We start from the raw sequence: 27,236 nt of genomic DNA, 5'->3' as shown, positions 1-27,236 counted from the left end.
CTGGTGATTTAGTTATTTTCTAATCAAGCCCCAAAGGACAGAACAAGAACCTAATGAGAGGCAAAAACAACTGTAAAGCATAAAGAGTGGGAGCTTATTACCCCCAATATATTAAAGAGAATGATGTACGCCAAGTATACAAAAAAACATTCTCATTCATCCTCTGGGGGACACTAATTATGGGGATGTCCCAAAGCTGCCCCTATAGTATGACACACTCAGAAATTGCAGTGCGCAAGATCGAAAAATATTGAAACTGTAATACTTTGAGAACATTAAACCTAACACCAGGTGACCACCAGAACAGATACTCAGCCAAGCCCCTCCTGTGCTGCACCCACCGATCTGGTAGAATGTGTTCTCACATTTACAGGAACAGGTCGCCCTGCTTCAAAGTAAGCCTGACGCATTACCAAAGTAAATACACCTAGCAATAATGGATGTTTGGACGTAGGTCAATCTATCTTGTGGGCGTCAGACAGGACCAAAAGATCATCTCACCAGTCCTATGAACATTGGTCTTGAAAGCCTTGGCAACATCCAAATCATGAAGAGATATATGGTGTCTATCTAACCTAAGAGTGAATAAAACATGACTATGGAAATAGAATATAGGAATACAGAGTTGAGTTTACCTCTCGATACTTTGGTTCCTCTGATTTAAAGACAGATGGTCCGTGGCTCTCCAATTGTTGTGGTGCTATAAATCCCAGCATGCAGTCAGCCAGCCACAGGATGATGAAGTTTGCTCTAATTCACACAATGACCACATATAAAGTATCTTAAGGACTGTAGAATATTTAACATACTAAATTGTTTCATGTAGTGACATCTTAGAACTATAATTTTAAAGGCATTTACTTTGCATGTACACTATACATATTTATTTATATTGTGCCATAGATTAGCCATATTCCATTTAAATACATTAGACAAACCAAAACTAATGATGATTGTCCTGACTAACTTGTTGAGAGGCCTTTGGTGCTGAAGCAGTTAAACCATCTGAGCTGGGGGGACAGCAGCTATAGTCAACACTATTGAGCATTAAGGAGTTAAACTAAGGCTAATATGTAGCCGAGAACAATTTTTCTTTTGCGTCAAACAATTAAAAACGTCATGGGGCATCAGAACTGCTAATGGAGCTTCAAACTGGCTGTTAATTAGGGAAACCAGAAGCTCAGTGTTGGTATCCAGCATAACTGTGTGTGGAAATTGCCGCTATTTTTCTCTCTTGGTGCACTCTGCCAGACCTGTACTAATAACAGTTCAGTATTAAAGTCTCAAGAACAGTTTACAGATTACGTGTGTGAAATTTCTAAACCAATAAAGAACTTTTTTATGTTTGCCTGTTAGGAATACAGACTCCAATAACTTATTTGTTTTCCAAGTGTAAGTGGAAGAGGTATTTAATCTGTGTCTTTAAAATAAACAGCTGCAAAAACACACAATCAAATGTCTGCATCAGATCCCACAACAAATCAGTCTTGTTACTTTAACTAGGTTTAATTTAAAAATCTGCAGTACTTTGTATTTGACAGAATATCAAAAATACAGTTTCAACACAAGTATTTACAAGCACAAATAAGTCACCTTCCAGTCTGCAGTGTATCTTGTTACAACTGTAAAGAATACTTTAATAAAACAGGTTTTATACTCCACTTCTTTCCAAAGGTAGTAGAGGCACAATAATTTCATGTCAGAACTAGAGATTTTAAATTCTGAAGACAATCTGGAGCAGAAACAGATGAATGGTAATGGGATATTGTATATAATTTAGCCAGCAATTACTAAATATATTCTGTATCAATGGTGCAGACCGTTTCAGAGGTTAAAGTGGAGCCCAGACCAAAGAATAATGCATAATTGTGTGGGCACTTCTAAATAACAGATCATATAAAGTGAAAGGTTCATACAATCATATACGTGACATTTTCTAGTCCACTGTTTCACAGCTGTAGAACACATTCGTTTCCTTGAGAAATTTGTTCAGTGTCTTGTTCAAAACACAACAGTATAGTATATCCAGTTTATATTTCACCATCCACATGAGGTTATTACAATATATGATATAGATGGTAATGAGGAGAACAATTGAAAATATAGATATTTAGCAAGTGCAACCACAAAAGGATGAAATGAATCACTGACTGGATCATATATTATAAATATCACATGGGGGCAGGTAATATATATATATATATATATATATATATATATATATATATATATATATATATATATATATATATATATATATATCTATATATATAAAACATACTTCACTTATTTTTTATGTGTTCTTTTGAATGGGGCACTGAACAAATTCCTCAATGAAGTGAATGCAGAGTATTCTACAGATAATGTTCAGTGGACGTTTCACATATTTCATTTTATTTGGGAGCACCAACACGCACACAATGTATATTTTAGTTTTGTACATTTAATGAGTGGAGTAGCACTTACTATATATGAGAGGCAGAATGCCTTAGGCATCAGAACAATATACAATTTTATTTAAACAATGCCATGGGAAATTTAATCTGTAACAAGTGGCATATTGCTGGCATTAATGGTTGCTGCACACAAAAAGTAGGACAAATGGTAAAGAAAAACAAAAAAACATGCGTGGAGCAACACCTACAATAATCTCCTGCCAGAAACGGGTGAACTTCTGGATCACAAAATGGTAAAAGATCCACTTTAAGAGATTCTATGGCAGTGTTCACCAACTGCTGTCTTCTGATCCCTTTAACAGTCCAGGTTTTAAGGATATCTGTGTGAGAATAGGTGACTTAATTAGTGCTTCAGTCATTTTATTCAGCCACTTGTGCTCAAGCTTGGATATCATTAAACCTGGACTGGGCTTGAGAACTGCAGTTCGGAGCCAATGGTCTATGGGCCTATGTTCACTGGAGGATTTTAAACAATTAGCAAACGCACCAAAATGGCAAGAATACCACAGATTTGATCAATGTATCAGCCACAAAATCTGCAATAATGAGAATGCTGCAGAACGTTCAGGAGAAAATAATTGTAAATCATTAGCAAAATAATGAAGGTCTTACAGATTAAAATAACCAACATTTTTAATCACTAATAAGTTCGTAAAGTAAACTGAATGGGAGGAGTCTAGTACAATTCTGAAAACTATGGCCTTTTAATTACATAGTTTAAATGCCATGTGTGCTTTAATCTCTTGAGCTCAGATGGACAACTCTAAAAGGTTAAGTGGTAAGATGTTTTGAGGCTTTACAAACCCCCCTCCCCCTATATGGTGCAACATGTAAATAAGCAGGTACTCCACCCAGACACTACAAGTTCTTTATTGTCTGTATGTCATTTATAGAGGGACACCAATAATTTGTAGACCTCAACGCCTCAGACTGGTGAGGGTAATCACATTTTCCAGCCATTATTTCAGTCATCTGACATTTTGTATAGGAAAGTGCTCATCTGAAGAGCCGGTACCTAACAAGTACATAAGCAGTCCCTGATGTCAATCTTCCCAAGTAATGTTCAGGACACTTTTTATCCATATAAAACCAGGAATATAAAGTATTGGCAAGTGCCAGAATACACTTCTTGTTGGTCTCCAGGAACAGCTCAAGCGAAGATCGTCTCTTCCCTTCTCTTCTTGGTAAGGATGGTGCCAGGCTTGTGCTGGGCATCTGGATGGTTGGCCAGCTCTGGTGGGCAGGACGACACTGGGCTCTCAAGGATGGCTTGCTTAAGATCGTAGAACACCGTGGAATCTTCTTTGGTGAGGAAAGTAATGGCAACACCACTCTTACCAGCTCTACCTGTTCTACCAATGCGATGGATATAGTCTGTGGAAAGAGAAGAACTCAGATCAGCAGAGTACTAAACTCGGTTTCCCGGGAATGTTACAAGTTTCAATTTAGTTTTCATTCATCTTGCAGACACTGCTGATTTGTCATTATAAGTGTAACACTGAAGAATCAACACTACCTGTCCATAAGCAAGTTATAGGTGATTTAGTAGTAATACATAAGTTATATCGTACGTGACATATGAATAAAATTCTTGATTTAGGCGATACCATAGTGGTGTAGAGAAGCAAATGCCAAATGTAAAATAAAAAACAGATGGTGGATCAGAATTAGACTTACCTTCAATATTTTTAGCCATATCGTAGTTAACGACCATGGAGACATCATGAATATCAATACCTCGACCAGCCACGTCTGTGGCTACCAGTATATCCTTAGCTCCAGCCTTAAGGTTAGACAGGGCAAACTCTCTCTGTTCCTGACCTTTACCACCATGCAGAGTACAAGCATTGTACTGTGGAGAATAAAATAAACAAGTTCAAGAAACTTCTGAAATCATCCTGCCTCATACAAGTACTCCAGACATGGGAAGGAGAAAAGGTTCTCTGCTGTTTGGGGAACACATTTCTTTAATAAACACAATTAAACCATACAAATTAGGTTTGGAGACTAATAAATAGTGCAAGAATGTAATTTCTGAAAAACATGTCAACCTCAAAAAGGTCCAAGCTGCAGGCAGAATAGAAGTGACTGCAGACAATAAACGCTAATACACTTAGGATACATACCCCCATCTTCTCCAGAGACTTGGCAAGCACATCACAACCCTTCTTCTGGTTGACAAAGATAATGATTGGTGGATCAAAGCCTTTCTCCAGGATGTTAAGCAGCTTCTTCCTATGGGAAGAAAAGCAGGTAAACGTCAACCAATTATGTATAAGCAGGAAAGAAAAACAAATCATTTATCCCACACAACATCTTCCTTGCTTACATACACTGGGCCGAATTCACCACATCATGATCCACAAAAACATGGGAGAAATGAAAACCAAAACACCCACCTCTTCTCCCCTTCAGACATGAGGAACACCTTCTGCTCAACTCTCTCATGAGGTTTACCAGCAGAGCCAATGTACACCACCGCAGGACGACGAAGATAGCTTCTGGCCAGCCGTTCCACAGCTGGAGGCATAGTCGCTGTAAACATGACCGTCTACACAGGGAGAAAAGGTGTAAAATGATTCTGTGCCAACAGACAGTTTAAAAACAAATAATCAAAGATTTCTAAGATTTTCCTGTATATCTGAAGTTGCAATTAAAATTAACACTTACTTGTCTATACTTATGTTTCCCAGACTCAAAGTTTGCAATCATTTTCTCTGGGTCTTCCGCCTCATCTGTATCAGGCTTCTGGTTGGTGACTGGCATGTGCTCCAAGATCTTCTGGACATCAGGCTCAAAACCCATGTCAATCATACGGTCAGCTTCATCCAGTACCACATAAGTGCAGCGACTTAGGACTAAGTATCGATTTTCTAGCACATCTATCAGACGTCCAGGGGTAGCTATCACAATCTTTTGGAAAGAAAGGTAAATAATGTGAGATAATAAGAACCTGTAATAGCATTTCCCATAACCTTGTCCAATCACTCAATGGAAGTAAAAAGATCACAGAAAGGTCAAATCACTATGTAATATGTGGGAAGGTCTCACCTCACAGCCCATTCGCAGTCGGAAACCTTGGTCCTCACGAGAGATACCTCCAATAACAGCCACAGTTCTAATACCCAGTGGCTTTCCAAACTTGATTGTTTCCTCCTCAATCTGTTGAGCCAACTCTCTTGTTGGAGCCAGAATAATAGCATAAGGTCCCTGGTCAGACTCTTCAATTCTAAAATATACAATGTAAAAGGTAAGTTTCACAATTTTGCCCCCTCTGATGCAAATTATGGAAAAGTTTAAGTTTGGTAGCAACACAATGAGTTATCTCCTCCATTAGGCAGATCATTTGCAGAATCATAAAGGTTTATCTGACCTGTCAATCTTTGGCAGAGTTGTGATCCAGACCAGCAGAGGAATGAGGAAGGCAGCAGTTTTACCACTGCCAGTCTCGGCCACACCAATGATGTCACGATTCTGCAGGCCGATGGGAATGGCTTGTCTTTGAATAGGTGTTGGTTCCTGTAGAAGTAAAAATGCAACATGAGGTTCAGAGACTAAAAAGGTCTCCGCTCTCTAATTCACACGACAAACTAAGTGGGAGTTACTCAATCAGCAACCAGAACACAGCTGAAGATAGGTATAGAAATGGAGAACACACACTAATGTCTCTGTCCACCATATAAAACATACGATCCAGAATCTAATGGGGACGACTAAGGTTACATGACGCAAAACAGCAGAATTTATTTCTTCAGCAAACACACGTTGCCACATCTGTATCCTGTAGCAGCCTCTGCTATTACAGTCACTCTCATGACATATATGCGGTGGTAGATATTGTAACTTTAGAGTAGGTCACTTTAACAATACTTCTAGAAATGTAAGTTAGAAGCTGGACGCTTGAGAATTACACTAAGATCTCTAACTATATAATATTAGACTATGCTCCTGTACACACACAATTTGAATTTTTTTATTATCTGTCACCAAGGCACTTCATGTAATCATTTACGGTTCACCAGAATAATTTACTCTACTGATAATATCTCCAAGAACACTCACCACTCCAGGGGGTTCATTTATCAAGCTGCGGGTTTGAAAAAGTGGAAATGTTGCCTATAGCAAACAATAAGATTCTAGCTGTCATTTTGTAGAATGTACTCAATGAATGAAAACTAGAATGTAATTAGTTGCAATAGGCAACGAAAGACAACTTTTTCAATCTCGCATCTTGATAAATTTACCCCCAGTAATCTTTCTAATCTTAATCTAATACACACCTTGTATCCACACTTGTCAATAACTTCCAGAATATGGGGCGGCAGGGAGGAATCAATCCAGGAGCGGATGGGGTTGGGAATTTTGCCACCCTTGGTGGTAATGCTGTAATCCTCCCTAAAGATACGCCAGTCTCTGTCTGTCATTTCATCAAGCTTCTTCTGAGACCAGTGCCGGTCATCCCAGCGCTGCTTGGCTTCCTTCTTCCTCACCTTACGCAGACGCACCCTGTTTATGTGTAAGACACCACGTTATCACTAGATGCTCCTTACACAAGTATATGGATAAAGTACAAGCTACTGTCTCAGTTCTCTATAGACACTCAGCCATGCTCACACCTATAGATTATCATCATTTATAGGAATATATTACATGGGCACTGTGTGCAAAGGAAAGCTTAGACATCGCCAGAACCATGTAAACTTATCAATGTGAAAGAACAACCTATACGCAGGAAGGACACACCTGTGACTCCAGTGAGGTACAGCGTGGGCACGCTGTAAACATACCAAATGGAGATACCAAACTAGAAATAAGCTGCATCCTAGTGAGTGGATAAGCTGAACTCTCATCAATATCGCTTCAGCCCACACTATGGCTGTCTTGTACATCACTAATACGCAGCGAGCAAAACACAAATATCACAAACAGATGGTGGCAAAAAGCGATTAACTAGAACATGCTTAAATACTACTGTCAAGTAAAACAATACTCTACCAACAGAATACAATTAGGGAATTGTATAACCTGAAAGTTATAGTACATTGCAGCAACAAGGTTCACTTACTCCTCTTGCTCCTTCTCCTCCAGTGTCCGCCTCTTCTCCATCAGATCTCCATAGAACCGGGACTGTTCCCGCTTCTGTTGTTTTAGGTCTATACCTGCAATGAAGCCACGGCCCAGAAGCTGGACATGATGTCGTTCTTTATACCTAAGATAGAAGACATATTAGGGATGGTTATATATGTATGTAGATGTTGGGATGTCTGATACCAGCGCTAGTCTTTACAATCAGTTATATAACAGTGAGACAAATGCTTGCTGAGCAATGCTTCACAGCAAATTCCCACAATTACCCTTGCCAGCTAAGTTATTGACTGTCACCGTCCATAAAACATAGATGTTTCATCAGAATAGGAAATGTCAACAGTTAGACACAAGGATATTGCAATATATTACAAAATGCTTAATTACTTTACGACAGTAGTAGTCAATAGTGAATACATTCCTTGGTAATAAGTGGTTTATTGAAACAAGTCAGTAATTGGTTTGGCAAAAAAAAATATATAACAGTGCAGTTTGTCTTCTAAACTTCAAAACAAAAATCAATTTTGCATAAGACAGGGATGAGCAGTAGACCACTGATTAAATGCACTGACTGAGCAACAATGACATTGGGAAACTTGCAAAATAATGGGTCAAGTGCCCTCTGCTTTTGGCAGGTTACAGGTGGGCAGGAAAAGTGCTTAAAAAACTGTGTTCGACACTGCATAAAAGTTGTATGTGTTTTATAACAAACAAGTATTGATATCACTGGTAATGTCCACTTACAGAGGGTTATAGTCAATTGAAGTATCCTCTGAAGCATCCCATTCAAACACAAACTTTCTGTCATTCAAATGCCGAGTACGTCTCCTCTTCTTTATACCTCCCAGGTAACGTTCCTACACAAGAGATGAGAATTTGCCTTTAGTATATAGGGCATGTCCATTGCATGAAGCATACAGTCCTGTTATTCCAGATACCTTTAATTCAGCTTACTCTTGGATAAACCCTAGATTGCAAAGTCTCATTCCCAGACTATGCAAAGCATGAATCAATTTATATAGTGCAGTAACTTCTACTGCTGTGTGTACCTCTAAAGTGCCTAATTGGTGCATGAAAGGCCCCTTAATTTGTGTGGAAACAACTGAATTTAGTATATTAGAGAATTACCCCTTGACCAACATTGTTGTGTGACAGGATCATTTAGCTTATGAGTCACTTTTATCTTTGCAGTCTGGCTGGGCCAAAATGCAAAATGTAGACTTAACCTCATGTGTCAATCTCCCATTGTCCCATAGATTGTAAGCTTGCGAGCAGGGCCTTCTCACCTCTTTGTCTGTTTTACCCAGTTTGTTTATTAGTTTACTGTTTGCCCCCAATTGTAAAGCGCTACGGAATATGTTGGAGCTATATAAATAAATCATGATGATGAAATGATGCATTTGCCAGTCTAGCATAATCACCAATAGCTTAGTCAAACAAGAAAACCAGTCAAATATGTCAGATATTCAGTAATAAATGTTCTCAGTTCAACAAGTTCAAGTGAAAATCTCTCAGAGTAAAGAGAAAACATAGCTGTTCAGATATTCAAGAAAAGACAATACAGCTCAACCCTCCTTTACTAACAGAGTTACCATTATTCAAAATCATCATACAAGGAACCCATTAGAGAACCCATCACCTATACATAGATAGCTAATCTGTGGCCGACGCAAGAGGATGCAGCTGATCAGTTCACCATGACTGATGTGTCACTGGTTCCTAGTGAATGGACAGGACTTGTACTGCTGTTACAAGGCAGAGAAAGTACAATAGGACCTTTACTCTAAAAACATAATAGGAGTCTTTCAGGGAAGATGATTTCCCGTATATTTTATACACAGTCATTAATCTTCATGTTAAGAGCCGTCAGCAGCTCCAGCACAAATAAATACAAAGCGTGGCAGCAATGGAGGATGTATAAATAAGATATGAAAAGGTGCAGTGTGCATATATTTACCTTTATTGCCTGCAGCTCTTTGGTTTTATCTTTCTCCTCTCTGACTTTTATCCTTCCCTCATCATCTTCGTTGCCATTATTTTCCCGTTCCATCCTCTCCCTCCTCTCTCGCCTCTCCCTTTCCTGTGGATCTTCTACAAAGGTGCAGATTTATAAGAAACAGGCGTTATCCTTTCAATCTCTCCAAATTCACCAAACGATATACTAGATTCAGAATTAGCCTTTTAAAACCTACACAGTGCTATAAAGACATGCCAGATTCTATAAGGTTTTTGAAAAAGAAGAGAAGCAGGAAAAGCACATCTCTAAAAAGCAAATGTTAAATGATACTGCACTTAATTTCCCATCCAACTTGTGCATTTGTAGTTCAAGCAGTGGAAATGTCAGTGTACAGCTGCTGGAAAAGCTTCACAGCAAAGGAGAGATGCTCAATCTGCTTTCTTGCACCAAGACCTTCAAATGGTCTGCTGCTTCCCCTGTAAACCAGCACCCGAATCCTCATGGCCCAATGGATTTCTGAAGCAATAATAAAAAAAAAAAAAGGAGCCCTACTCCATAGTGCATTAAAAGCAACCCAAATTATTAGGCAGCTAAAAACAGCGCACTAAATGCGTACCATCAATTTCATTATACAGAGCTGTTTATGAAATGGATTGTATGCATTCATTGTGTTGTTTTTAGCTGCCTAACAAATTGTGTTGTTTTTAAGCACTATGTAAGGCTCCCTTTTTACTCTTGTTTCACTTATATATAATAACTGGGTCTGGACAGAAGATTTCAGCTCTCACTAGTGAAGAAAAAAAAGCCTTGCTCTGTCTGTGGTTGCTCTAACTAGCTAGTGGATGATATGTCAGAATTAACACAGATGAGTTCATTTTTATAAAAAAAAAACTCATCTAACCCTTATACATTTTACTAAACTACGATGAACTACATATGTCCAGACTACACATTAGCTAACATAAGGAAACAGTAGTTACATGAAAAAGGGATATATAACATTCACCCCCCAATTTTATTTTTTTATTTAAATGTGTCTGGCTACGAAGCTATAACATTCCCCTGATCTTTATTAGATTTCTATGGAAGGGGAATTTCAGGTTTTGGTATGTTTGCACTCTACTCTGCTGCAAAATACTATTTCACAGAAACGATGTGACTATGTAATAAGAAACAGGACATTACCCAGCATCCTCCTCCCCACGTCCTGAAACTGCTTCCTTCTTTTGCGCTCATCTTCTATAAATTTCTGTTGCTCTTCAACCTGCATTTGCCTGCGTTTCAGGGCTTCAGCCTCACGCTCCGCTTTGGAGAGGAATTTAGGCTGAATCATGGTGAAATCAAACAAACATTACAATGTTCATTAGTACAACAGTAATAATACTTCTGCCTTTACAAGGGCTACATATGTGATGCCACACTCCAAGGACATAGTGGTAGGTTAATTACCTTTTGAATAAATGGATGTGTTTGTGTGTGGTAGGGAATATAGATTACCAGCTCCACTATATATATAAATAACTTAATAAAATCATGATTAGCTGGCCACTTTGTTCAAATGCTGAGAGAAAGCTAAAAAGGTACTTTGTATTTTGAAGACATTTATAATGATGTAAATGATATTCTCTGTGAAGGGGCTGCATAATATGGTGGTGCTATATAATTTGCCTCTAGATAACAAAACTTATTGCTTTGCATCAATGTGCAATTCTATATCAGAAAACAGGATAACAGAATTTTAAAAGAACTGGAGACCAAACCAGCATTAGAGCAGACGGACGCATTTCACAGTGAATGAATGGAAGAAGCGTGTTCCACACCAAAGATGGTGGAATGTGAGTGCATGCCAGCTGCTACCAACCAATTATATAGCAGATACACGCCACACCTTTCAAGAATCACCAGGAAATACAATGGACTTTAATCCTGGTTTTACACCAGCGGGAACTACTTTGATGAAATGTGTAGAAATTTGGAAACTGCAGATAACATCACAGGTATTTAAAACCTAAAATAGCATTGTATATAGTACATTTTGGGTTATATACAGAAAGGAATATAAAAAGAGAATTACAGAATATAGACCATCTTTTCCATCTGATTGTGTATGGAATATCTATTTCAGTATTCCTCAAATGTCAGGCAGATGTTACGTAGTGAGGCCATGTAAAAATTTGTTCAGATGTATGTATAAAAGAATAAAAATATCAATCTACGCTGACCTGTATACTTTAAGGATTTATAAAATGTAAAAAACAAAACAATCTAGGGAGGTGCCATCTATTTCTGCTACTTTACATTCAATTATTCTAAATATTTTATGAAGAGAAAGCCTTAGGCAAGAATTTCAACACAACCAGTTTAATACAACAGGGTATAAATATTGCACACATTTTCATATTCCTCAGAGCACTGGTAATGAGTTATTTGTGAAATCTAAATAATGGTCATCATTTCACCAAGTGTAAAGGCGTGTTCTACTTTAAAGTATATATTATTAAATTCCTCATCCTTCCCAAAAATAGAGCTTGGGACTCTTCAGAGCGGGAAAGATGGGATGCAACAGCTGTAAGTAAAGGCTCCTACAATCAGCAGCTGGATTTGGAATCTCTACTGCTCCATAGACACCTGAGGATTGCTGAAGGCGAGTGTCAGAAGTGTAAGCTATATGTAAGTGCCGGGTGCCTACTCAACACAACAAATGAAGAAAATAGGAATTTTTATACTCATGATAAATCCTTTTGTCCGATTCCATCTCGGGGACACTGTTACCATGGCGATTGTAGGTGAAGAGCGTGGGAGTTGGCACTTTACTAGTTAACTTTTTAATCTAAACATGCTGACAGACAACTTTCATCTGCAACACCCCCCCCCCCTTCCCTGTAGCTCCTCAGTATAATTCTAAAGCCAGAAGGAAGGGGAGAAAAACAACCAAACAGCATTAGAGCAGAAGGGAGGGAACGCAGTGTCCCCCAGATGGAATCAGAGAAAAGGATTTATCGGGAGTATAAAAAAAATCCTATTTTCTCTCTCAACCAATCTATGGGGACTTACAAAAGCAGTCCCCTTAAGGGAGGGACCGTTCTGACTGCCCGGCCCGTAAAACACTACGGCCAAAGCTGCCGTCTGAATACGCAAAAATAAAATGAACTGGTAGAATTTGGTAAATGTGAGCACCAAGGACCAGGTAACTGCCGGCATAGCTGTTCCACCAAGACCCCATTCCATGCAGCCCAAGAAGCTCCCACTGACCAGGTGGAATGGGCGGTAATGCGACTGGGCACAGGCCGGTTCGCACTGATGTAAGCATACTTAATTTTCACTAGTCAGTTAAGAAATAAGCCCAACTCCTTGGGCACAATCTACACTGAGGAGCTACAGGTTTGTTGCAGAGAGGAAGGGTCTGTCAGCATGTTTAGATTAACAAGTTAAGTGTCAACTCCCATGCTCCCCACCTACAACCCCCACGATAGCAGTGTCCCCCAGGTTGGTTGAAAGAGAAAATATGATATATAATTTAAAACATGGCAATACCCCTATAGCCTGAGCAATAATTAAAGAGTTTTATACAATTTTAATTTGAGCAACTTATACGTATATATTAAGCTTGTGAGTAACTAAAACGTAAATAATACACTATATGTTCCCAAGCTATCTAGGGTTGTTACACTTGTTGAAATATTGAGCACTATAAAACCAGAATGATTATTAATTAGGAGTATGTTTGAAAACTGAAAATCTGTTTAATTTTGCAATCTAATTCAAGTATTCCTAACTGCATATCTTCAAGAATGTTTCCCTATTGATCATAAAACTGATTGACTTTTAGTCTGATCTTGACACACAGGATGGAAATCACTGCGTTATGGGATTCTAAACATCAACGCCTAGTTTGTTAAGAGTGTTAAAGTTTACAGCAAGGTCCCGTGTTATTTGTATTCTTGGCCAAGGAAAATGGACTCGCTATTGAGTGCAGAGATACAAAAATACTTTAAGCCAGATGTTATTTTTAAAAGGAAAAATGGAAGGCAGTCCCTGCGATATCCCCAGCTCTGCAATCCATATCTACCTTAGATTCTGCCTCCTCTTCTTTTTTCTTCTTGGCCAACAGCTCTTCCAAAGAGAGGGGCTTTGCCTAAAACAAACATATTATAATGAGTATTGCAAATATGTGGGATACAGTAAGTTGTCAAGTATAATAAAAGGATAAATAAATGCCCATACAATAAAGTAATGCTTAAGGATGATTTTTACCTTTGCCTTTTTTTCACCCTGTGTTTCCTCTTCACCTTCCTTTTTCACTTCTTTTTTCGTTTTGACGTCCTTACCACGGCTGGGAGATGGGCTCCTAAACAAAGAAAATAGACATATAATCGCTTGTTAGAAATGGTTATTTCTTGTTATGGTATATATGGTTGTACCTGATGAGATTCAAAAGGGGAAAAAAAACAACAACTTAGGAATGCAGGGCTTCCAAAGGAAAGGAACATCCATACTAAAGATTAATCTGGACCCCCACCCCACTCCCCCAAATAGCGGAGTACCAATATGTAGGCCTCCAACATGGGACCAGTGAGTAATTGACACAAGAGGTGTCAGCAGCGTGAAAATCAAAATTCCCCTGGCAGCAAGGACGGCCAGTGATGACTGGAGAATGAGTGAGGAACATAACCAACCCCCATGGGTTTGCCATCTGAAGAATAGGTGGAGATCATGTACAAAGTAAAGCATACAGTAACAGATACCCAGCTTTAGCCAGAAACGGTGCTTTGTAATACTTTCTACTCACACTGTCTGGTTAATACAGACAAATTGTTTAGTATTTCTTTGTGCACAGGTCACTAGAGTCAAGTAGACGCGCTTTATGCAAAGGAACTTTGTATGAATGATCATTCAGCATAGCTATCAGACTCCTGGGTTCTGCTGCACTCATCCCCCTGATTAATGCATGATGCTCTGCAAATATCCAGCCAAGGGTGCATAGATGTCTATATTTTTTAGCGCTTAATTGACATGTTTAAACCATTACCTCCAACCCTCTGTATTTCGGAGTATATCAAGCCGATGATGTCGATTTAAATTTTATGCCGTGCTGGTTTCTAAACAGTTCAATGGATGTAACGTTTTAAACCAGAGATGTATTCTCATTTGGCTAACTGCTTCCTGGTGAAGTAGTGACTGAATACTATTCACTTCCACCCAGAATATTATAAAGCTTGCTTACAAAACAAATTCATGGAATTTGGGCACCCTTGGCATAAGTGTATTTCATTTTCTACATTTCTGAAATTAGCAGTATTACATTTCTAAAGGCAACAAGTAAAACAAATGAAAATAAAAAACAGTTTATTGGATTAAACACGTGTGTGGATCCCATTAACTTGCTTTGGATTGGTTTGCAGAAAGCTAGATTTTCGCACGAAGACCAAATGTTATGGTCAGGTGTTTGCATGGTTAATTGAATAAGGAATTGTTTACAAAATGGTCGTTACTTTTACCTTGATCTTTTCTTGTCTTTGTCCCGGCGATGTGTATCCTTTTCTCTTTCCCGGTCTTTTTTCCTATCTTTCTGTCTTCTGTCCCTATAAATCAAGACATGAGCACAATGTTAGCTAGAAAGAAGCAAATAAAAGAAAATTCAGATTATGAACTGTATTGTGACATAAGTGAAATACACTAAGGGCTAGATTTACTAAGCTGCGGGTTTGAAAAAGTGGGGATGTTACCTATAGCAACCAATCAAATTCTAGCTGTTATTTATATAGTACTTTCTACAAAATGACAGCTAGAACCTGATTGGTTGCTATTGGCAACATCCCCACTTTTTCAAACCCGCAGCTTAGTAAATCTAGCCCTAAGAGTAAATAGCCAAATTTAAAAATAAAATGGATTGCAATATGAAACACTTTTGTATAGGTAATGTACAAAAAAATGGAAACACCTAAGTAAAAGAGGGGTCCAGCATATTAAAAGCAAACAGCTTTCACACAGGATTAGCTTGTGCATTATTACCACGGTCAGATCCAAATATGAAAATTCTGGACTGCCCTGGCAGCCTGTCATAGGTTGTAGTGCATAAATGCACATGTACAAATCCAGTAATGCAATGAGCACAGGCAATGGACTAGCAAGTAGTGGAAGATGATGATATGATCAGATGAACAATCATTTACCATTTTCTTGACAAAGGCAGATGTGGCGGGAACCTAAAAAAAATCTACAGCCTTGCGTGCTTGTTTCCAACAGTGAACGGCTCTGGTGGTTCTGTAATTATCCTGGTCATGGCTTGGGTGCAGTATTTCCATAAACAGCAAGCAGGTAAATACTAATCATGACTTAACAGTGCTGGGTGATCATCTTCATCCAACGCTGAAGCATTTCTTTACTGATGTCAGGCATGTCTTCCAGGATGACAATGTCCACATCCATACAGCATGTGTGGTCACCCAATGGTTTGATGAGTAGGACACTGATGTCCTATCATAGCCTTCTCAGTCACCAGATCTGAACACAGCCACGCATTTAGGTCCACAAAACAGGTGTCAGTTGAGTGAATGTCTTCTGGAAAAATTCTGCTCCATCCCTTTCTGCTCAATTCGAGACATTGGTGGACAGGGTGCATTGAGGCCACACTGGGTGCAAACGGTGGCCCATCGTCCTATTAAATTACTCTATAAAGGAATTTTCATTTTTCTTGTTTTTCTAGCTGTATGTTAAACTAAAACCCACTAATAGAACAAAACGAAAAAAGAGCATGGGCCACGAAGCATTATGATGTGGGTAGTGTTGGATTAAACCTTTACTGTTTATGTCCAATGCTGCCTTAAGAAAATAAATACACAGAATAAGAGGATGTTTAGGAATCTTTAACTCTGCTAAGTGGTATTTAGTAAAAAAAAAAAGTTTACAACAGCTCATCTTCAATTTTACATAGAAACCGTGAAAAAAGCACAAAAAGCTGGTTGGTCTTACCTTTCATTAGATTTAGACCTTGAACGGGTACGACTTCGAGATCTTCTTCTCTCCCGAGAACGGTGCCTCTTCCTGTCTTTTGATGGAGAGACTTTCCTATCACGGTCCCTCTCTGCAGATCGGGATCTGGACCGCTTACGGTCCTTAGATGGAGACCCATCGCGGTCACGTTTATCGGTCAGCTCCCCAGCCATCTGAACACAATAATAAACTACCATAAAAAACTACAGCCATAGCTTGTATCTTTAACTTAAGCACACACAAAAACAAACAGATGAGATGCATTATTTAAAGAAAAACATGTCTTTATTTATATAAGAACTGGCATATGGTGTATGTGTCCCATGTCATTCAGAAGATACTCATGTTGACACTTTGCTTACGGTACTGATACAACATAACACCTCATTTTATTGTCGTAGATACAGTATTGCAGGTAAGGAATTTAAACCTAGAAATATATAGCTGGAAAATCTGAGAATATAAGACTTGAAATTGCAAGTATTTTGTCTACTAAGTGCAATGCACCTTTTGTATGCACACTATGTCAGCACTGCATTCAATAAATGGAAATAAATTGGTAATTTTCTCAAGAGAACACAAGTGAGTCTTGAACTGTTTGTTTTAAATGCTAAAAGTGAATATTTGACTTGCACTGAATTTCACCATGGCCTTATCTGTGAGGAGTTTGTATGTTCTCCCTGTGTTTGTGTGGGTTTCCTCCAGGTGGTCCAGTTTCCTCCCACAATCCAAAAACATACGAGTAGGCTAATTGGCCGCTATCAAAAAATTGACCCTAGTCTCTCTCTCTCTGTGTGTATGTATGGGAATTTAGACTGTAAGCTCCAATGGGGCAGGAACTGATGTGGGCGAGTTCTCTGTACAGCGCAACAGAATTAGTGGCGCTATATAAATAAACAATGATGATGTCGTTTGGAAAATACTCATGTTGACACTTAGCTGACGGTACTAATACAACATAACACCTCATTTTATTGTCGTAGATACAGTATTGCAGGTAAGGAATTTAAACCTATAAGTATATAGCTGGAAAATCTGAGAATATAAGACTTGAAATTGCAAGTATTTTGTCTACTAAGTGCAATGTACTTTTTGTATGCCACACTAAATTTTACAACAGAAATACTACACTGCTAATCTTTGGTAACAGTTTATATAGAAGAAACAGCGGGTAACTTGGAAGTAAACAAGTGGCTTTTAACATTAGTTTATGTAGTATTTTGCATAAAGGGTGACCAACAACATTCTAGTTAATAGTACAATTTCCACAATACTATGAAGACATTGTTATTATACATTTGTCCACAACAAGAAAAGTATTTTTACAGAAAATATGACAAAAATAAAATAATCTGTAAAACATACAGGCTAAGCTTGAAACACATTAGACATTATGTTAACTAAAGTACCAGGATGTAGAGGCTTATGGGAAATCTCCCTGCATGGAAACACACTAACTGGTCAACCTCTCAGGTCAAATTAAATGACACCCCTATGAAAGCAGCCGTGTACTCCTCTATCCCCGTGATGAAGCCCACACTTGCCAGCCTTACTCACCTCTTTATACCGATAATATGTTGTTTCCTTATTGTACGTTACCAATCCGTTCACACTAAGCCGCCATGTTGCTCACCCTGTCCTGCTGCATGCTGGGGAGGGAACACGTGACCGTGCGTATGACGTAGTCAGGCTGTGCGGATAGATTGTACCGGGCTGCTCGGCTCAGTGCTTAGCGCCTCTAGTGGTGATTGTGCAGTGTTATTGTTCTATGCATTTTCATGGTCACTTGCAAGGCTTCGATGTAACAGTTAAATGAGAGTATTGATTAGGTGCACGGAGGAGTGGAAGGTAGGTAAATGGTGCTTGTAAAGAATGTTATGATGCACTATCAGTAGGGGGAGATTGTTAAACAGAGTATTGCAGAGCCATAACTTCAAATTTTAGCGCCTGGGGTGAGAAACAAAAATGCGCCCCCCCCCCCCCCCTTCAATTATAACCAAATGAACCCACAATATTTATAAACTGCGTACCCCTTAAGCGTTTTGCCCTTGGCCATTGTCCCTATTGCGCAGTCCTAGTTATGGCCCTGATGTCATACTTGCCAACTTATGGCAGTTGGCGTCCGGGAGCTGCCAGGGGGAGGTGGGCGTGCGGGGGGCATCGTTTAGAAAATTACGTCATTCTTGCCCGCTCTCCCGTGATGTAATAACATTTTACAGCAGGGGGGGCAGGACCAAATGCAGCGATTAACAGGGAATCGTGGCATTTTAGATCTAATTCTGCCCACCCACTTCACTTGGAAGTGGGCAGATGCGGGAGGCTGCCATAAACTCCCAAGAGTCTGGGAAACCCACCTGGAATCCGGGAGTCTCCGGGAGAGTTGGCCAGTATGCCTGATGTATTCATTTCACATCAAATTAACAGCGCTCGAAAGGGGGGGGGGCATACTTGCCTACTCTACCAGAATGTCCTGGAGACTCCTGTATTTCATGGAGTCTGGGAGAAGAATAAGAGTGTCCAGGCTCCTGCCTGATGTTCATGTGAAGTTGACAGGGTGGGGCTGTGATGACGTAATTTGATGTGAATCTCATCATCATGGTCCCGTCCTGATCATGCAAATTGCGCACTTGCCCTTTGGACCTCGGGGGCAAGAATGGGACATAGTTTATTGTGACAGACATTCGAGATTATTTGCAAAGCGCAAAGTTGCTGATGCCCAGAACAAGAATAAGCTGTGGTTCACCCATTTGCTTTGATTTGTGCACATGTACCTAGATGTGTACTGGGTGGACCAACTATCCACAGCTGTGCAAAACCAAGGCGTTATAAGGTGCAAAATAACTTATTCCCAAAGCGCTCCAATACAATCACAGCAGCCCTATCGCACCATATAGAATTACTACTAATCTATAAATAGCAGAATAATATGGAAAAAGGTTTGATAGTTGGCGCTAGATTCTGTCAAACGGAGTCATTAATGACAGTGGATAACATACAACCTCCATAGAAAGTCCAAACTAGAGATGTAGTCTTCTTTACTCTCTTGACTCTACACCTCCAAATCATGAATGAAATTCCACATAAAAAGAAAAAATATCAAATATAGTGAAGTAAATCTAACATATATTGATACTTCCTCTTGTGAAAGATACCATATTCCCAGTGTATGCACCCAATAATTGTGATAAGGTGATGAATCTCCTTGACCCACAATGGTAATATGCTGACATCTAAACAGATGAAGTTCAGCCTTAATACATGATCATTCTTGCTTCTTCTCCTTTCTTTGAGTTCTTCCTCAGGAGTATATATGGTATAAAAAGCAAAACACAGGGCCAAATATTGACGAGTTACCCCTTTAAAAATTTCATTCACAATTTATTAAGTCACATAAAACCTTAAAAACATATATATCCCTTCAGGAAGGTATTCAATGCAGCCAATGTTCCTACCAGATCTTCTCATCTGTGAAGCACATAGCAGCCAGCTGTTTAGCACTGTCATGATAGACCTCTATGGGGACAGCGAACTGAATTTATTCATCAAGCTATGAAAAGCTCTTTTTTTAACTGCTGGCACTCAAAACTTAATGCAATCTCGGGATGGTGTTACATTTTCCAATGGAGTGCAGTCCTGCTGGAGAGCATCCTCTGCTGGCTGCATGCTCCTCCTCTTTAGGGTAGAGTTGATTTTGCTGCGCATGTATGATGAAACATCTGTCAGTTCAGTGGAGCCTGTCTCTTTCACAACTAGCAAGATTTTGTGCCAGAGAGGGATTTTCACCGTGGATCGCCCGGCAGGTAACTATTCTCAAATACCGGCGCTACAATCACAGGCAATACAGATCGTTAATTACCATTGCACACTGCTCACCATTGTTGAATAGTCCCTTTGGTCTTTTTCCTTAAATAATTTTTGACTATGAGTAATATTTTTTATTAAATGTATTTTTTTATATATTTTTTTATATGTTTGATATAATTCTCAATAATTTTAAATACATTTTATCAGGTAAAAAGCATGGCAGAGCAGGGGTGAACAGGTAATGAAGATGTTTGGAGGGGAGGGGAGGAGAGTACGAGACTGCCTGGCACTTCAAAAACTAGGGTGTGTGGCCATGCTCCAATCATCACGTGGTCACACCCCGTGTCCTGATGCTGGATTACCAAATGTTGGTTGGTATGAAGATGTACATATCTTTAGGGGAGCAATACATGTTTAGGTCAACACGGTGGTCAGCATTACTGCCTTACATTGCTGAGGTCATGGGTTTGATCATACTTGCCAACCTTACATTGGCTGGGTTCGGGAGATCTTGGAGGACATGAGGGGGAGGGACCAAAATGATGCAAATTGTGAAGCCCTGCCCCCTCCGTCCGTACATGTAGGCTCTAATTTAGTGAAGATGCAGGTGCGGGAGAATCGCCAGCTCCTGGGATTCCGGGAGACCTACCCGAAATTCGGGAGTTGGCATGTATGGGTTTGATTCCAACCACAGTCCTCTCTGTATGGAGTTTGTATGTTCTCTCCATGTTTGCACAGAAACATACAGGGTAATTTATTTCTGACAAAATTAACCCTAGTGTGTGTTTGGATATATAAAGTGTAAGCTCCAATGGGGCAGGGACTGATGTGAATGATTAAATGTTCTCTGTGTAATATATAGGCGCTATATAAAACACTGTTAGTAAATAATTGCGTGCACTATGTATTTTGTGCTCCATACTCCGGTGCCTGTGAATAAAAGATGCTGGATGTGCTTATTTGATGTGAATGGTGCTAATCAAATATTCAGCAGTTCCTTTGAAAATGTTATTAATGATGGATGTGATTTTTCTTGGAAGGCTGTTAGCTGAATAAGTCTACTGCACATTATCCTGCATTGCAACTATACTATGAGAAATGACATATTGGGGTAAATGTATTAATGTCCGGATTCTTCAACTCCGGCGTGTTCAGCGTCTTCAGCGATTAAGTTTAAAGCGGCGCTGCATTGTAAAGGTAAACTTCCCTTTACAATGCAGCGCCGCTTTAAATTTAATCGCCGAAGACGCTGAACATGCCGGAGTTGAAGAATCCGGACATTAATACATTTACCCCATTGTGTTTACATTTACAAAGTTGAAAAGTGTCACATAATGCAATTATTTCCAAATGCATTGCTCGAATCAAGGTACATTTTTAGAGTAGCCTCAGTCAACTTAAAACAAAAAGAAGTGCTGTGAAAATAAAAATGCCCCTAATGTAGTACTCTCCAGGTAATAGAGTAATGGAAACTAGATGTACAGTAATCTCATATAAAAGTACAATTTATTGGACAAAACAATAGGAAAATAATACCTAAAGCATAAAAATAAACAAATACATACATATATAAAAACAAACACCACCACACAGAAAGATAAAATTAAATAATCATGGACAGAATGCTTCAGAATAATGTGGCAACACTAGGATTAATATATATCCAGAAGTTAAAGCATAAAATCCATAATAACTCTCCTTAAGGAGAAGTATATGACCCTGTGCAAGGTGCCCAATATGTTTAAACAGTTCAGAAAAGAAGGTGCTCTGACCTTGATTAGGTGCCTAAAGAGTGATGAGTAGAAGGCTGGGGCCATCTTGCATGGTCACTATTTATTTTTCTCACTGTCACTCCACTTATTTTAATGTTTATTTCTTCACGGATTGGCGGTGGTGCGGGAGCCCTTATGGGTCCGATCCCCAATGATCTAGGGGAGGTGGTGTGGTCCTAGTGGCTCCCACCTCCCTGAACCATCTGAGGTCTCCCATTTTAGGAGGCGGCAGAAGATTCACTGCTATGGTGGAAGCTTCAGCAGAACCCTAGGCAAAAGGGGCCCCCCTAGCCTCGCGGCGAAGGGGGCGTGAAGACCCGTGCCCCCTAAGGGTCCTTTTGGATCCGGGGATAGAGGGACCATTCTTCTTTTGAAGAGGGTCTGAACCGTACCCTCAAGCACGTTTTTTTAAATTTCACTGATTTTTCAAGCACTTGGGAGAAAGCAAGTTTTCAGGCTTTCAATAAAAAAAAAAGAGATGAGTGTAATTTGTTCAGAGCAAAGGGTACCAATCAGAATCAAATAACTACAGGGTCAGAGTATGGTTTAGTTAGGAGAAAGGGTACCCTGTTATGTATTAATATTGCTACACCACGTTTCTTGCAGTCCGCAGAGGCAAAAAATGTTTGAGTGTATTGCTTACTTTGAAGACATGTATGTTGGCCCCTGAGGAGGGTCCCGGTCTCCTGCAGAAACACTGTATCGTCTCTCTCTCTCTCCTGCAGGCTCCCAGGACCATTGACCGTTTAGTGGGCAAGTTCAGACCATTGAAGTTAATTGAGAACACCTTGAGCACCATGGGCGGGAGAAAGAACTAAAGTCCTATATAACATTAAAAATAGAGCAATGCAAAAAAACAAAACAATGAGCATCAATTCACCTGTAACCCTGCGGAGTGGACGGGGATGGTGGGGGGGATTCCACAGGTAAGGAGGAAACAGAGAGAATAAGAAAGAGGCGCCATACGGAGGCCAAAACCCTCGAAGAAGAGAGCCGGGTAGGGCCATCGATGAAACACTCATAAAATGAGAAAGCACTACAGTAAAAGTAAGGGTGATTAGGAGGGGTAGTTAATTAAGGAAGACAATGGAGTTCCCAGCGAGGGGCCATGAATAAATGCCCAGTACAAGAGGCTGGGCTGCCCAGAAAAAGGCTGGAGTGACCAGAGGACCAGGAAGTGGGATGTAGGGGTGAGAGGATAAAAATATTAATAAAAAAAATACAAAAAGTGGGGGGTGTATAGAGGATGGAAGGGGGGGGGGGGCAGGACAAAGGAGAGGAGAACAAAGAAGGCAAGATGAGGAGGGGTTGGGGGGAAGATATTTAAACTGGATGGTATGAGCAGTAATATGACATAGCATTTATAGCATCATAACATAATCAGAATAAGCTTTAAAATATATGATGAAATGCTTCTATCCTTATTCTGATTGGGGAATATACTATGTAAGAGGACATAGACGACATATAGCAACAGGCAGTATTAATCTTAAGCGTCGGTGGCAAAATAGAAGTAAATTGCCAAGTTCTCTTGGTCTTCCTGTTTCTCTTTCACAGATTCCATTTCGGTACAAAGCAGTGCTAGCTCATGCTCACAGGTCGTCTTAGTGCCACAGATCTCATCAGTTTTAGATCCAAGAGTATCAGTCCTAGAGCCAAGAGCTGCTATTTCTGTACAATAGCTTTTTTTAAGTTATTATTGGAAAGTAAGCTTAATGTCCTGTGCTAGGTTAGTGATAGCTGCCTAAACTATAGGATCAATGTCCGCATCTGACAAGCAGAGAGGACTTGAAGAGCGAGGCTGATCGACGGGTGGTGAGGAGGTCACAGTCTTCTTGGAAGCTGCTGTAAATATGGGGGCTGTGCATGTAAATATGGGGGCAGCATGCCTCTTGGTTTTAATGGTCATATTGGTTGTGATTTCTTTGTAAATTCTTAGCTTCAGTTTTTCCTCTCGTAGCTTTTTTTTCTTTTTTCTGTTCTTCCTTTCCTGTACCCCCCGTTAATATTAAAGAATTGTAGGTATAAAACAAAGGGGAGGGGGAGAGGAAAAAGGAAGGCTGGTTGTTGGTGTTGGAAAGATAGTGCACTCCAGTCAAAGTGCCATGGCCTCTCAAGGTCTGGGGCTCATAGGGAGCCTACATTCGGTTGCCCGAATTACATTGACCAAGTTCAAAGTCACAACATAGCTGGGCCACAAAGACTGTTAAGAATCACAGTTGTACAGCCATCCAGTATGGAATTTTGTCTATGCAATATGTAAAAAGTGCAATATCTGCAAACATCCACTAGATGTCAGCAGAATTCTAGACAGACGTTACTGAGAGCAATCTGATCAGGTCAATCAAATTGCTAGGCCAAGCAGAGGTAAAGCTGCAGGAGAGTACTCACTTTGTAGAATTACCGTGGATGAAGCACAGTATGCTGGGTTGCCAGAGACCTTGACACAGAACACAAGCTAGCAATGCCAGAAAGGCAACCTACCACTGGGTCAGATGTCTGGCGTCCTGATGTGCATTAGTCAGGAAGCTGCAGGGGATTTTTGGTGAGCTTACAGAGCAGAGAATGCTGCAGGCGAGTGGACACACTTATTCTGGGATGTGCAGCTGTCAGCAGTAGCACGTGGTGTCAGGATGACAGCGATGAAGATCTGCACCGTGGAGGCAGGACAGTGCTGAGCCACACCACGGAGCTAGGGCCCCAGGGAACCACTGCAGCAGGACTGCGGGACCAGCTCAGTGGCAGATCCAGGAATAGACAGCACTTCTGGGGTCTCAGGTAGAGACATACAGGTGACAAGCTGGCAGTATATTCTAGGGCACGGTTATTGATCGTTAGTGGCAATGGCCTCCGTGTAGGTTGTGAAGGCACTCCACACTATACCAGGTCATTGCGTTCTTTGCCTGGGTTGAGCTACTTGGGCAAATTAAAATTTGTTCTGGAAAGATGATATTCTCAGACAAGCTCTTAAAGAATTGACTGCAGGTCCTTCAGTCCTAGATGGAGAGAAAAGCTTTAGTAGCAAAAGATGGAAAACATATAGAGAAGAGTGGAAGAAGAAGTCGCACGAAAATGATTATGCAAATTCTGCCCATGAAAGGAGCTCTACCAAATTATCTTCATTGGCAGAGGTATGGATCCTAAGAAAGGTCTCCAAATCCTGATTCAGTCATTCAGTCTGACCATTCTGTATCATATGCTGTGAAGAAGTTCAGACAAATGTTCAGAAACTTGCACAATATTCTCCAAAATTTGGAAACAAATTGTACTCCACGATCTGGCACAATTTCTAAACGACATCCAGGCAGATGAAAGATTTACTTAATAAACAGGGCATCCGTAGTATAGGCGGACCCTCCCCAAACCGCTCCCATCCTCTTCCCACCTTCATCCCTCCCCCCGTCGCAACCCTCCCTTCCTCTCTCCCCTGAAGTACCACTAATCCACTCCAATGCTACTGCAGCTCCCTCCCTTTCCCTGAAAGATTTTCCCCCTCTTGTGTCCGTTGCAGGTAAGGAGAACAAATTGAGGAGGAAGAGGAAAGCGCTTGACAGCCCAGCTGCCGACTCTGAAACTTTCAAGAAGCCAGCGGTTGAGCTCGGAGAGGACCCCCTTCCACAGGAGGGGAACTTGAAAGAGATGGTGGTTGAGCTGCTGGCAGTTCAGGATTCGGAAACGGAGGAGGAGTTGGAGGTGGATGAATTCCTGCAGCTGCCCGACCTCTCCTTTTAATCAGCTGGACGAGAGGATCATAATTAATGTATTGTATGTGCTAAGTTTCATTTTCCCCCCAACTAATTGCTATTTTTTCTCTTTTTACCATTAACGTGAGAAGTGTTAAGGATAAGATTAGACATCAGTCTGTGTTTTCCTTTCTTGATAGTCAGAAATGTGATGTTTACATGTTGCAGGAATGTTCTTTGCCTTTCTCTAGCTCTTATAGACATCTGGGTAGGCAGTGGTCTCATGGGCCCTCCTATTGGTCTGGGGGAAGTGACTGTAAGTCTGCGGGGGTCGCCATACTTAGCAGGAGAAGCCTCTTCATACTAGATTCCATTCAGGAGTTTGTCTGAGTCAGATTGCTTAAGGTAGATGGCTCTTGGGCAGGTGAGCCTATCAGGCCAATCTGTGTGGTGGTAAGAATGAGCGTTTGAAGCTTTTCCAGACCTTGCGGGCCCAGCTCGCGACCACCAGGGTGGTAGTGATGGCCAGGGATTTTAACTGTCATATAGAGGAAGGAGGACATAATACTAACAGCACTGCTAAACTTAATGTTTCTTCTAGGTTGCTCGAGAAGATTGTAGTCGAAGCATCCTTGCGGGATGCAGTGGGATCCATGGGGGCTGGCTCTGTAAATTATACTTGGAGCCGCCCGGATGGCTCAGTGTGTTCCCGGATTCACTTTGTGTTTACCTCGAGGGCAGTAAGGCAGAACAGGCGTGTCATGGTTCCCTGCTTCTTCTCAGACCACAGGGCCATTGTCTTTGAGGGGGTTCTGGGCCACGGTTTTCCTCCTGGCCCAGTCTTTTGGAAATTGAATTGTGCTCTGCTGGAGAGGGAGGATGTGTTGAGGAGCTGAGGGATGCCTACATCATGTGGAAAAACTGATAAATGCTATTTTGATTGTACGTCTAACTGGTTGGAATATGTTAAGGGCAAGATTTGCAGTTTCTTTTAGGCTAAGGGAAGACAACAGGCGTGTGAGAGGAAAAGAAACTTCAGGAGGCTACAACGTCAGCTGCAGTCCCTGTTGGATCTACAAATTTGCAGCTGGGATCTGAAGGATGATCTGGCGGAGGCCAAGGGGGACCTGAAAAGGCACTTCGAGAAGGAGTCCAGGCGCATTGTCTTCCATTTCAAAGTAGAGAATCTGGAAATGGGTGAGAAATGTGCCTCTTTCTTTTTCAGAAAACACTCCGGCCACACCTCCCTGACTGAGCTGCGAGACGAGAGCATTCCTAGAAAGGGGAAAGAGGGAGTCATGGTAGTCGTCACAGACTACTACAGCAACCTCTACTCATCGACACAGACACGGCTGACACATTCCTGTCAGGTATTACTAACACTATTGATCCTTCAGGTAAAGAAGCCATGAACGCCCCCCTGACGTTGGATGAGCTGCACTCTGCCGCTAGATCCTTTAGGCCGGGTAGGACCCCGGGCAGTGAC

At 40.6% G+C, this 27,236-nt stretch overlaps 1 protein-coding gene across 1 annotated transcript; it reads right to left on the bottom strand.

Moving 5' to 3' along the window:
• Positions 1-3,310: 3,310 nt before the first annotated feature.
• On the bottom strand, positions 3,311-18,164 carry DDX23 (DEAD-box helicase 23). The gene is made up of 17 exons (XM_075199643.1): positions 18,049-18,164; positions 16,471-16,664; positions 14,997-15,080; positions 13,753-13,846; positions 13,568-13,633; positions 10,684-10,822; positions 9,499-9,632; positions 8,286-8,398; positions 7,522-7,665; positions 6,737-6,962; positions 5,830-5,975; positions 5,508-5,685; positions 5,127-5,369; positions 4,856-5,007; positions 4,583-4,691; positions 4,134-4,308; positions 3,311-3,830 (listed from the first exon to the last, which is right to left on the bottom strand). Exons 2-17 carry the CDS (start codon positions 16,662-16,664, stop codon positions 3,607-3,609), a joined length of 2,421 nt encoding a protein of 806 aa, XP_075055744.1. The 5' UTR covers positions 18,049-18,164; the 3' UTR covers positions 3,311-3,606.
• Between the last annotated feature and the right edge of the window lie 9,072 nt (positions 18,165-27,236).

The sequence above is a fragment of the Mixophyes fleayi genome, chromosome 2, assembly GCF_038048845.1.
Source record: "Mixophyes fleayi isolate aMixFle1 chromosome 2, aMixFle1.hap1, whole genome shotgun sequence".
NCBI lineage: Eukaryota > Metazoa > Chordata > Amphibia > Anura > Limnodynastidae > Mixophyes > Mixophyes fleayi.
This window is presented reverse-complemented; position numbering and strand designations above follow the sequence as displayed.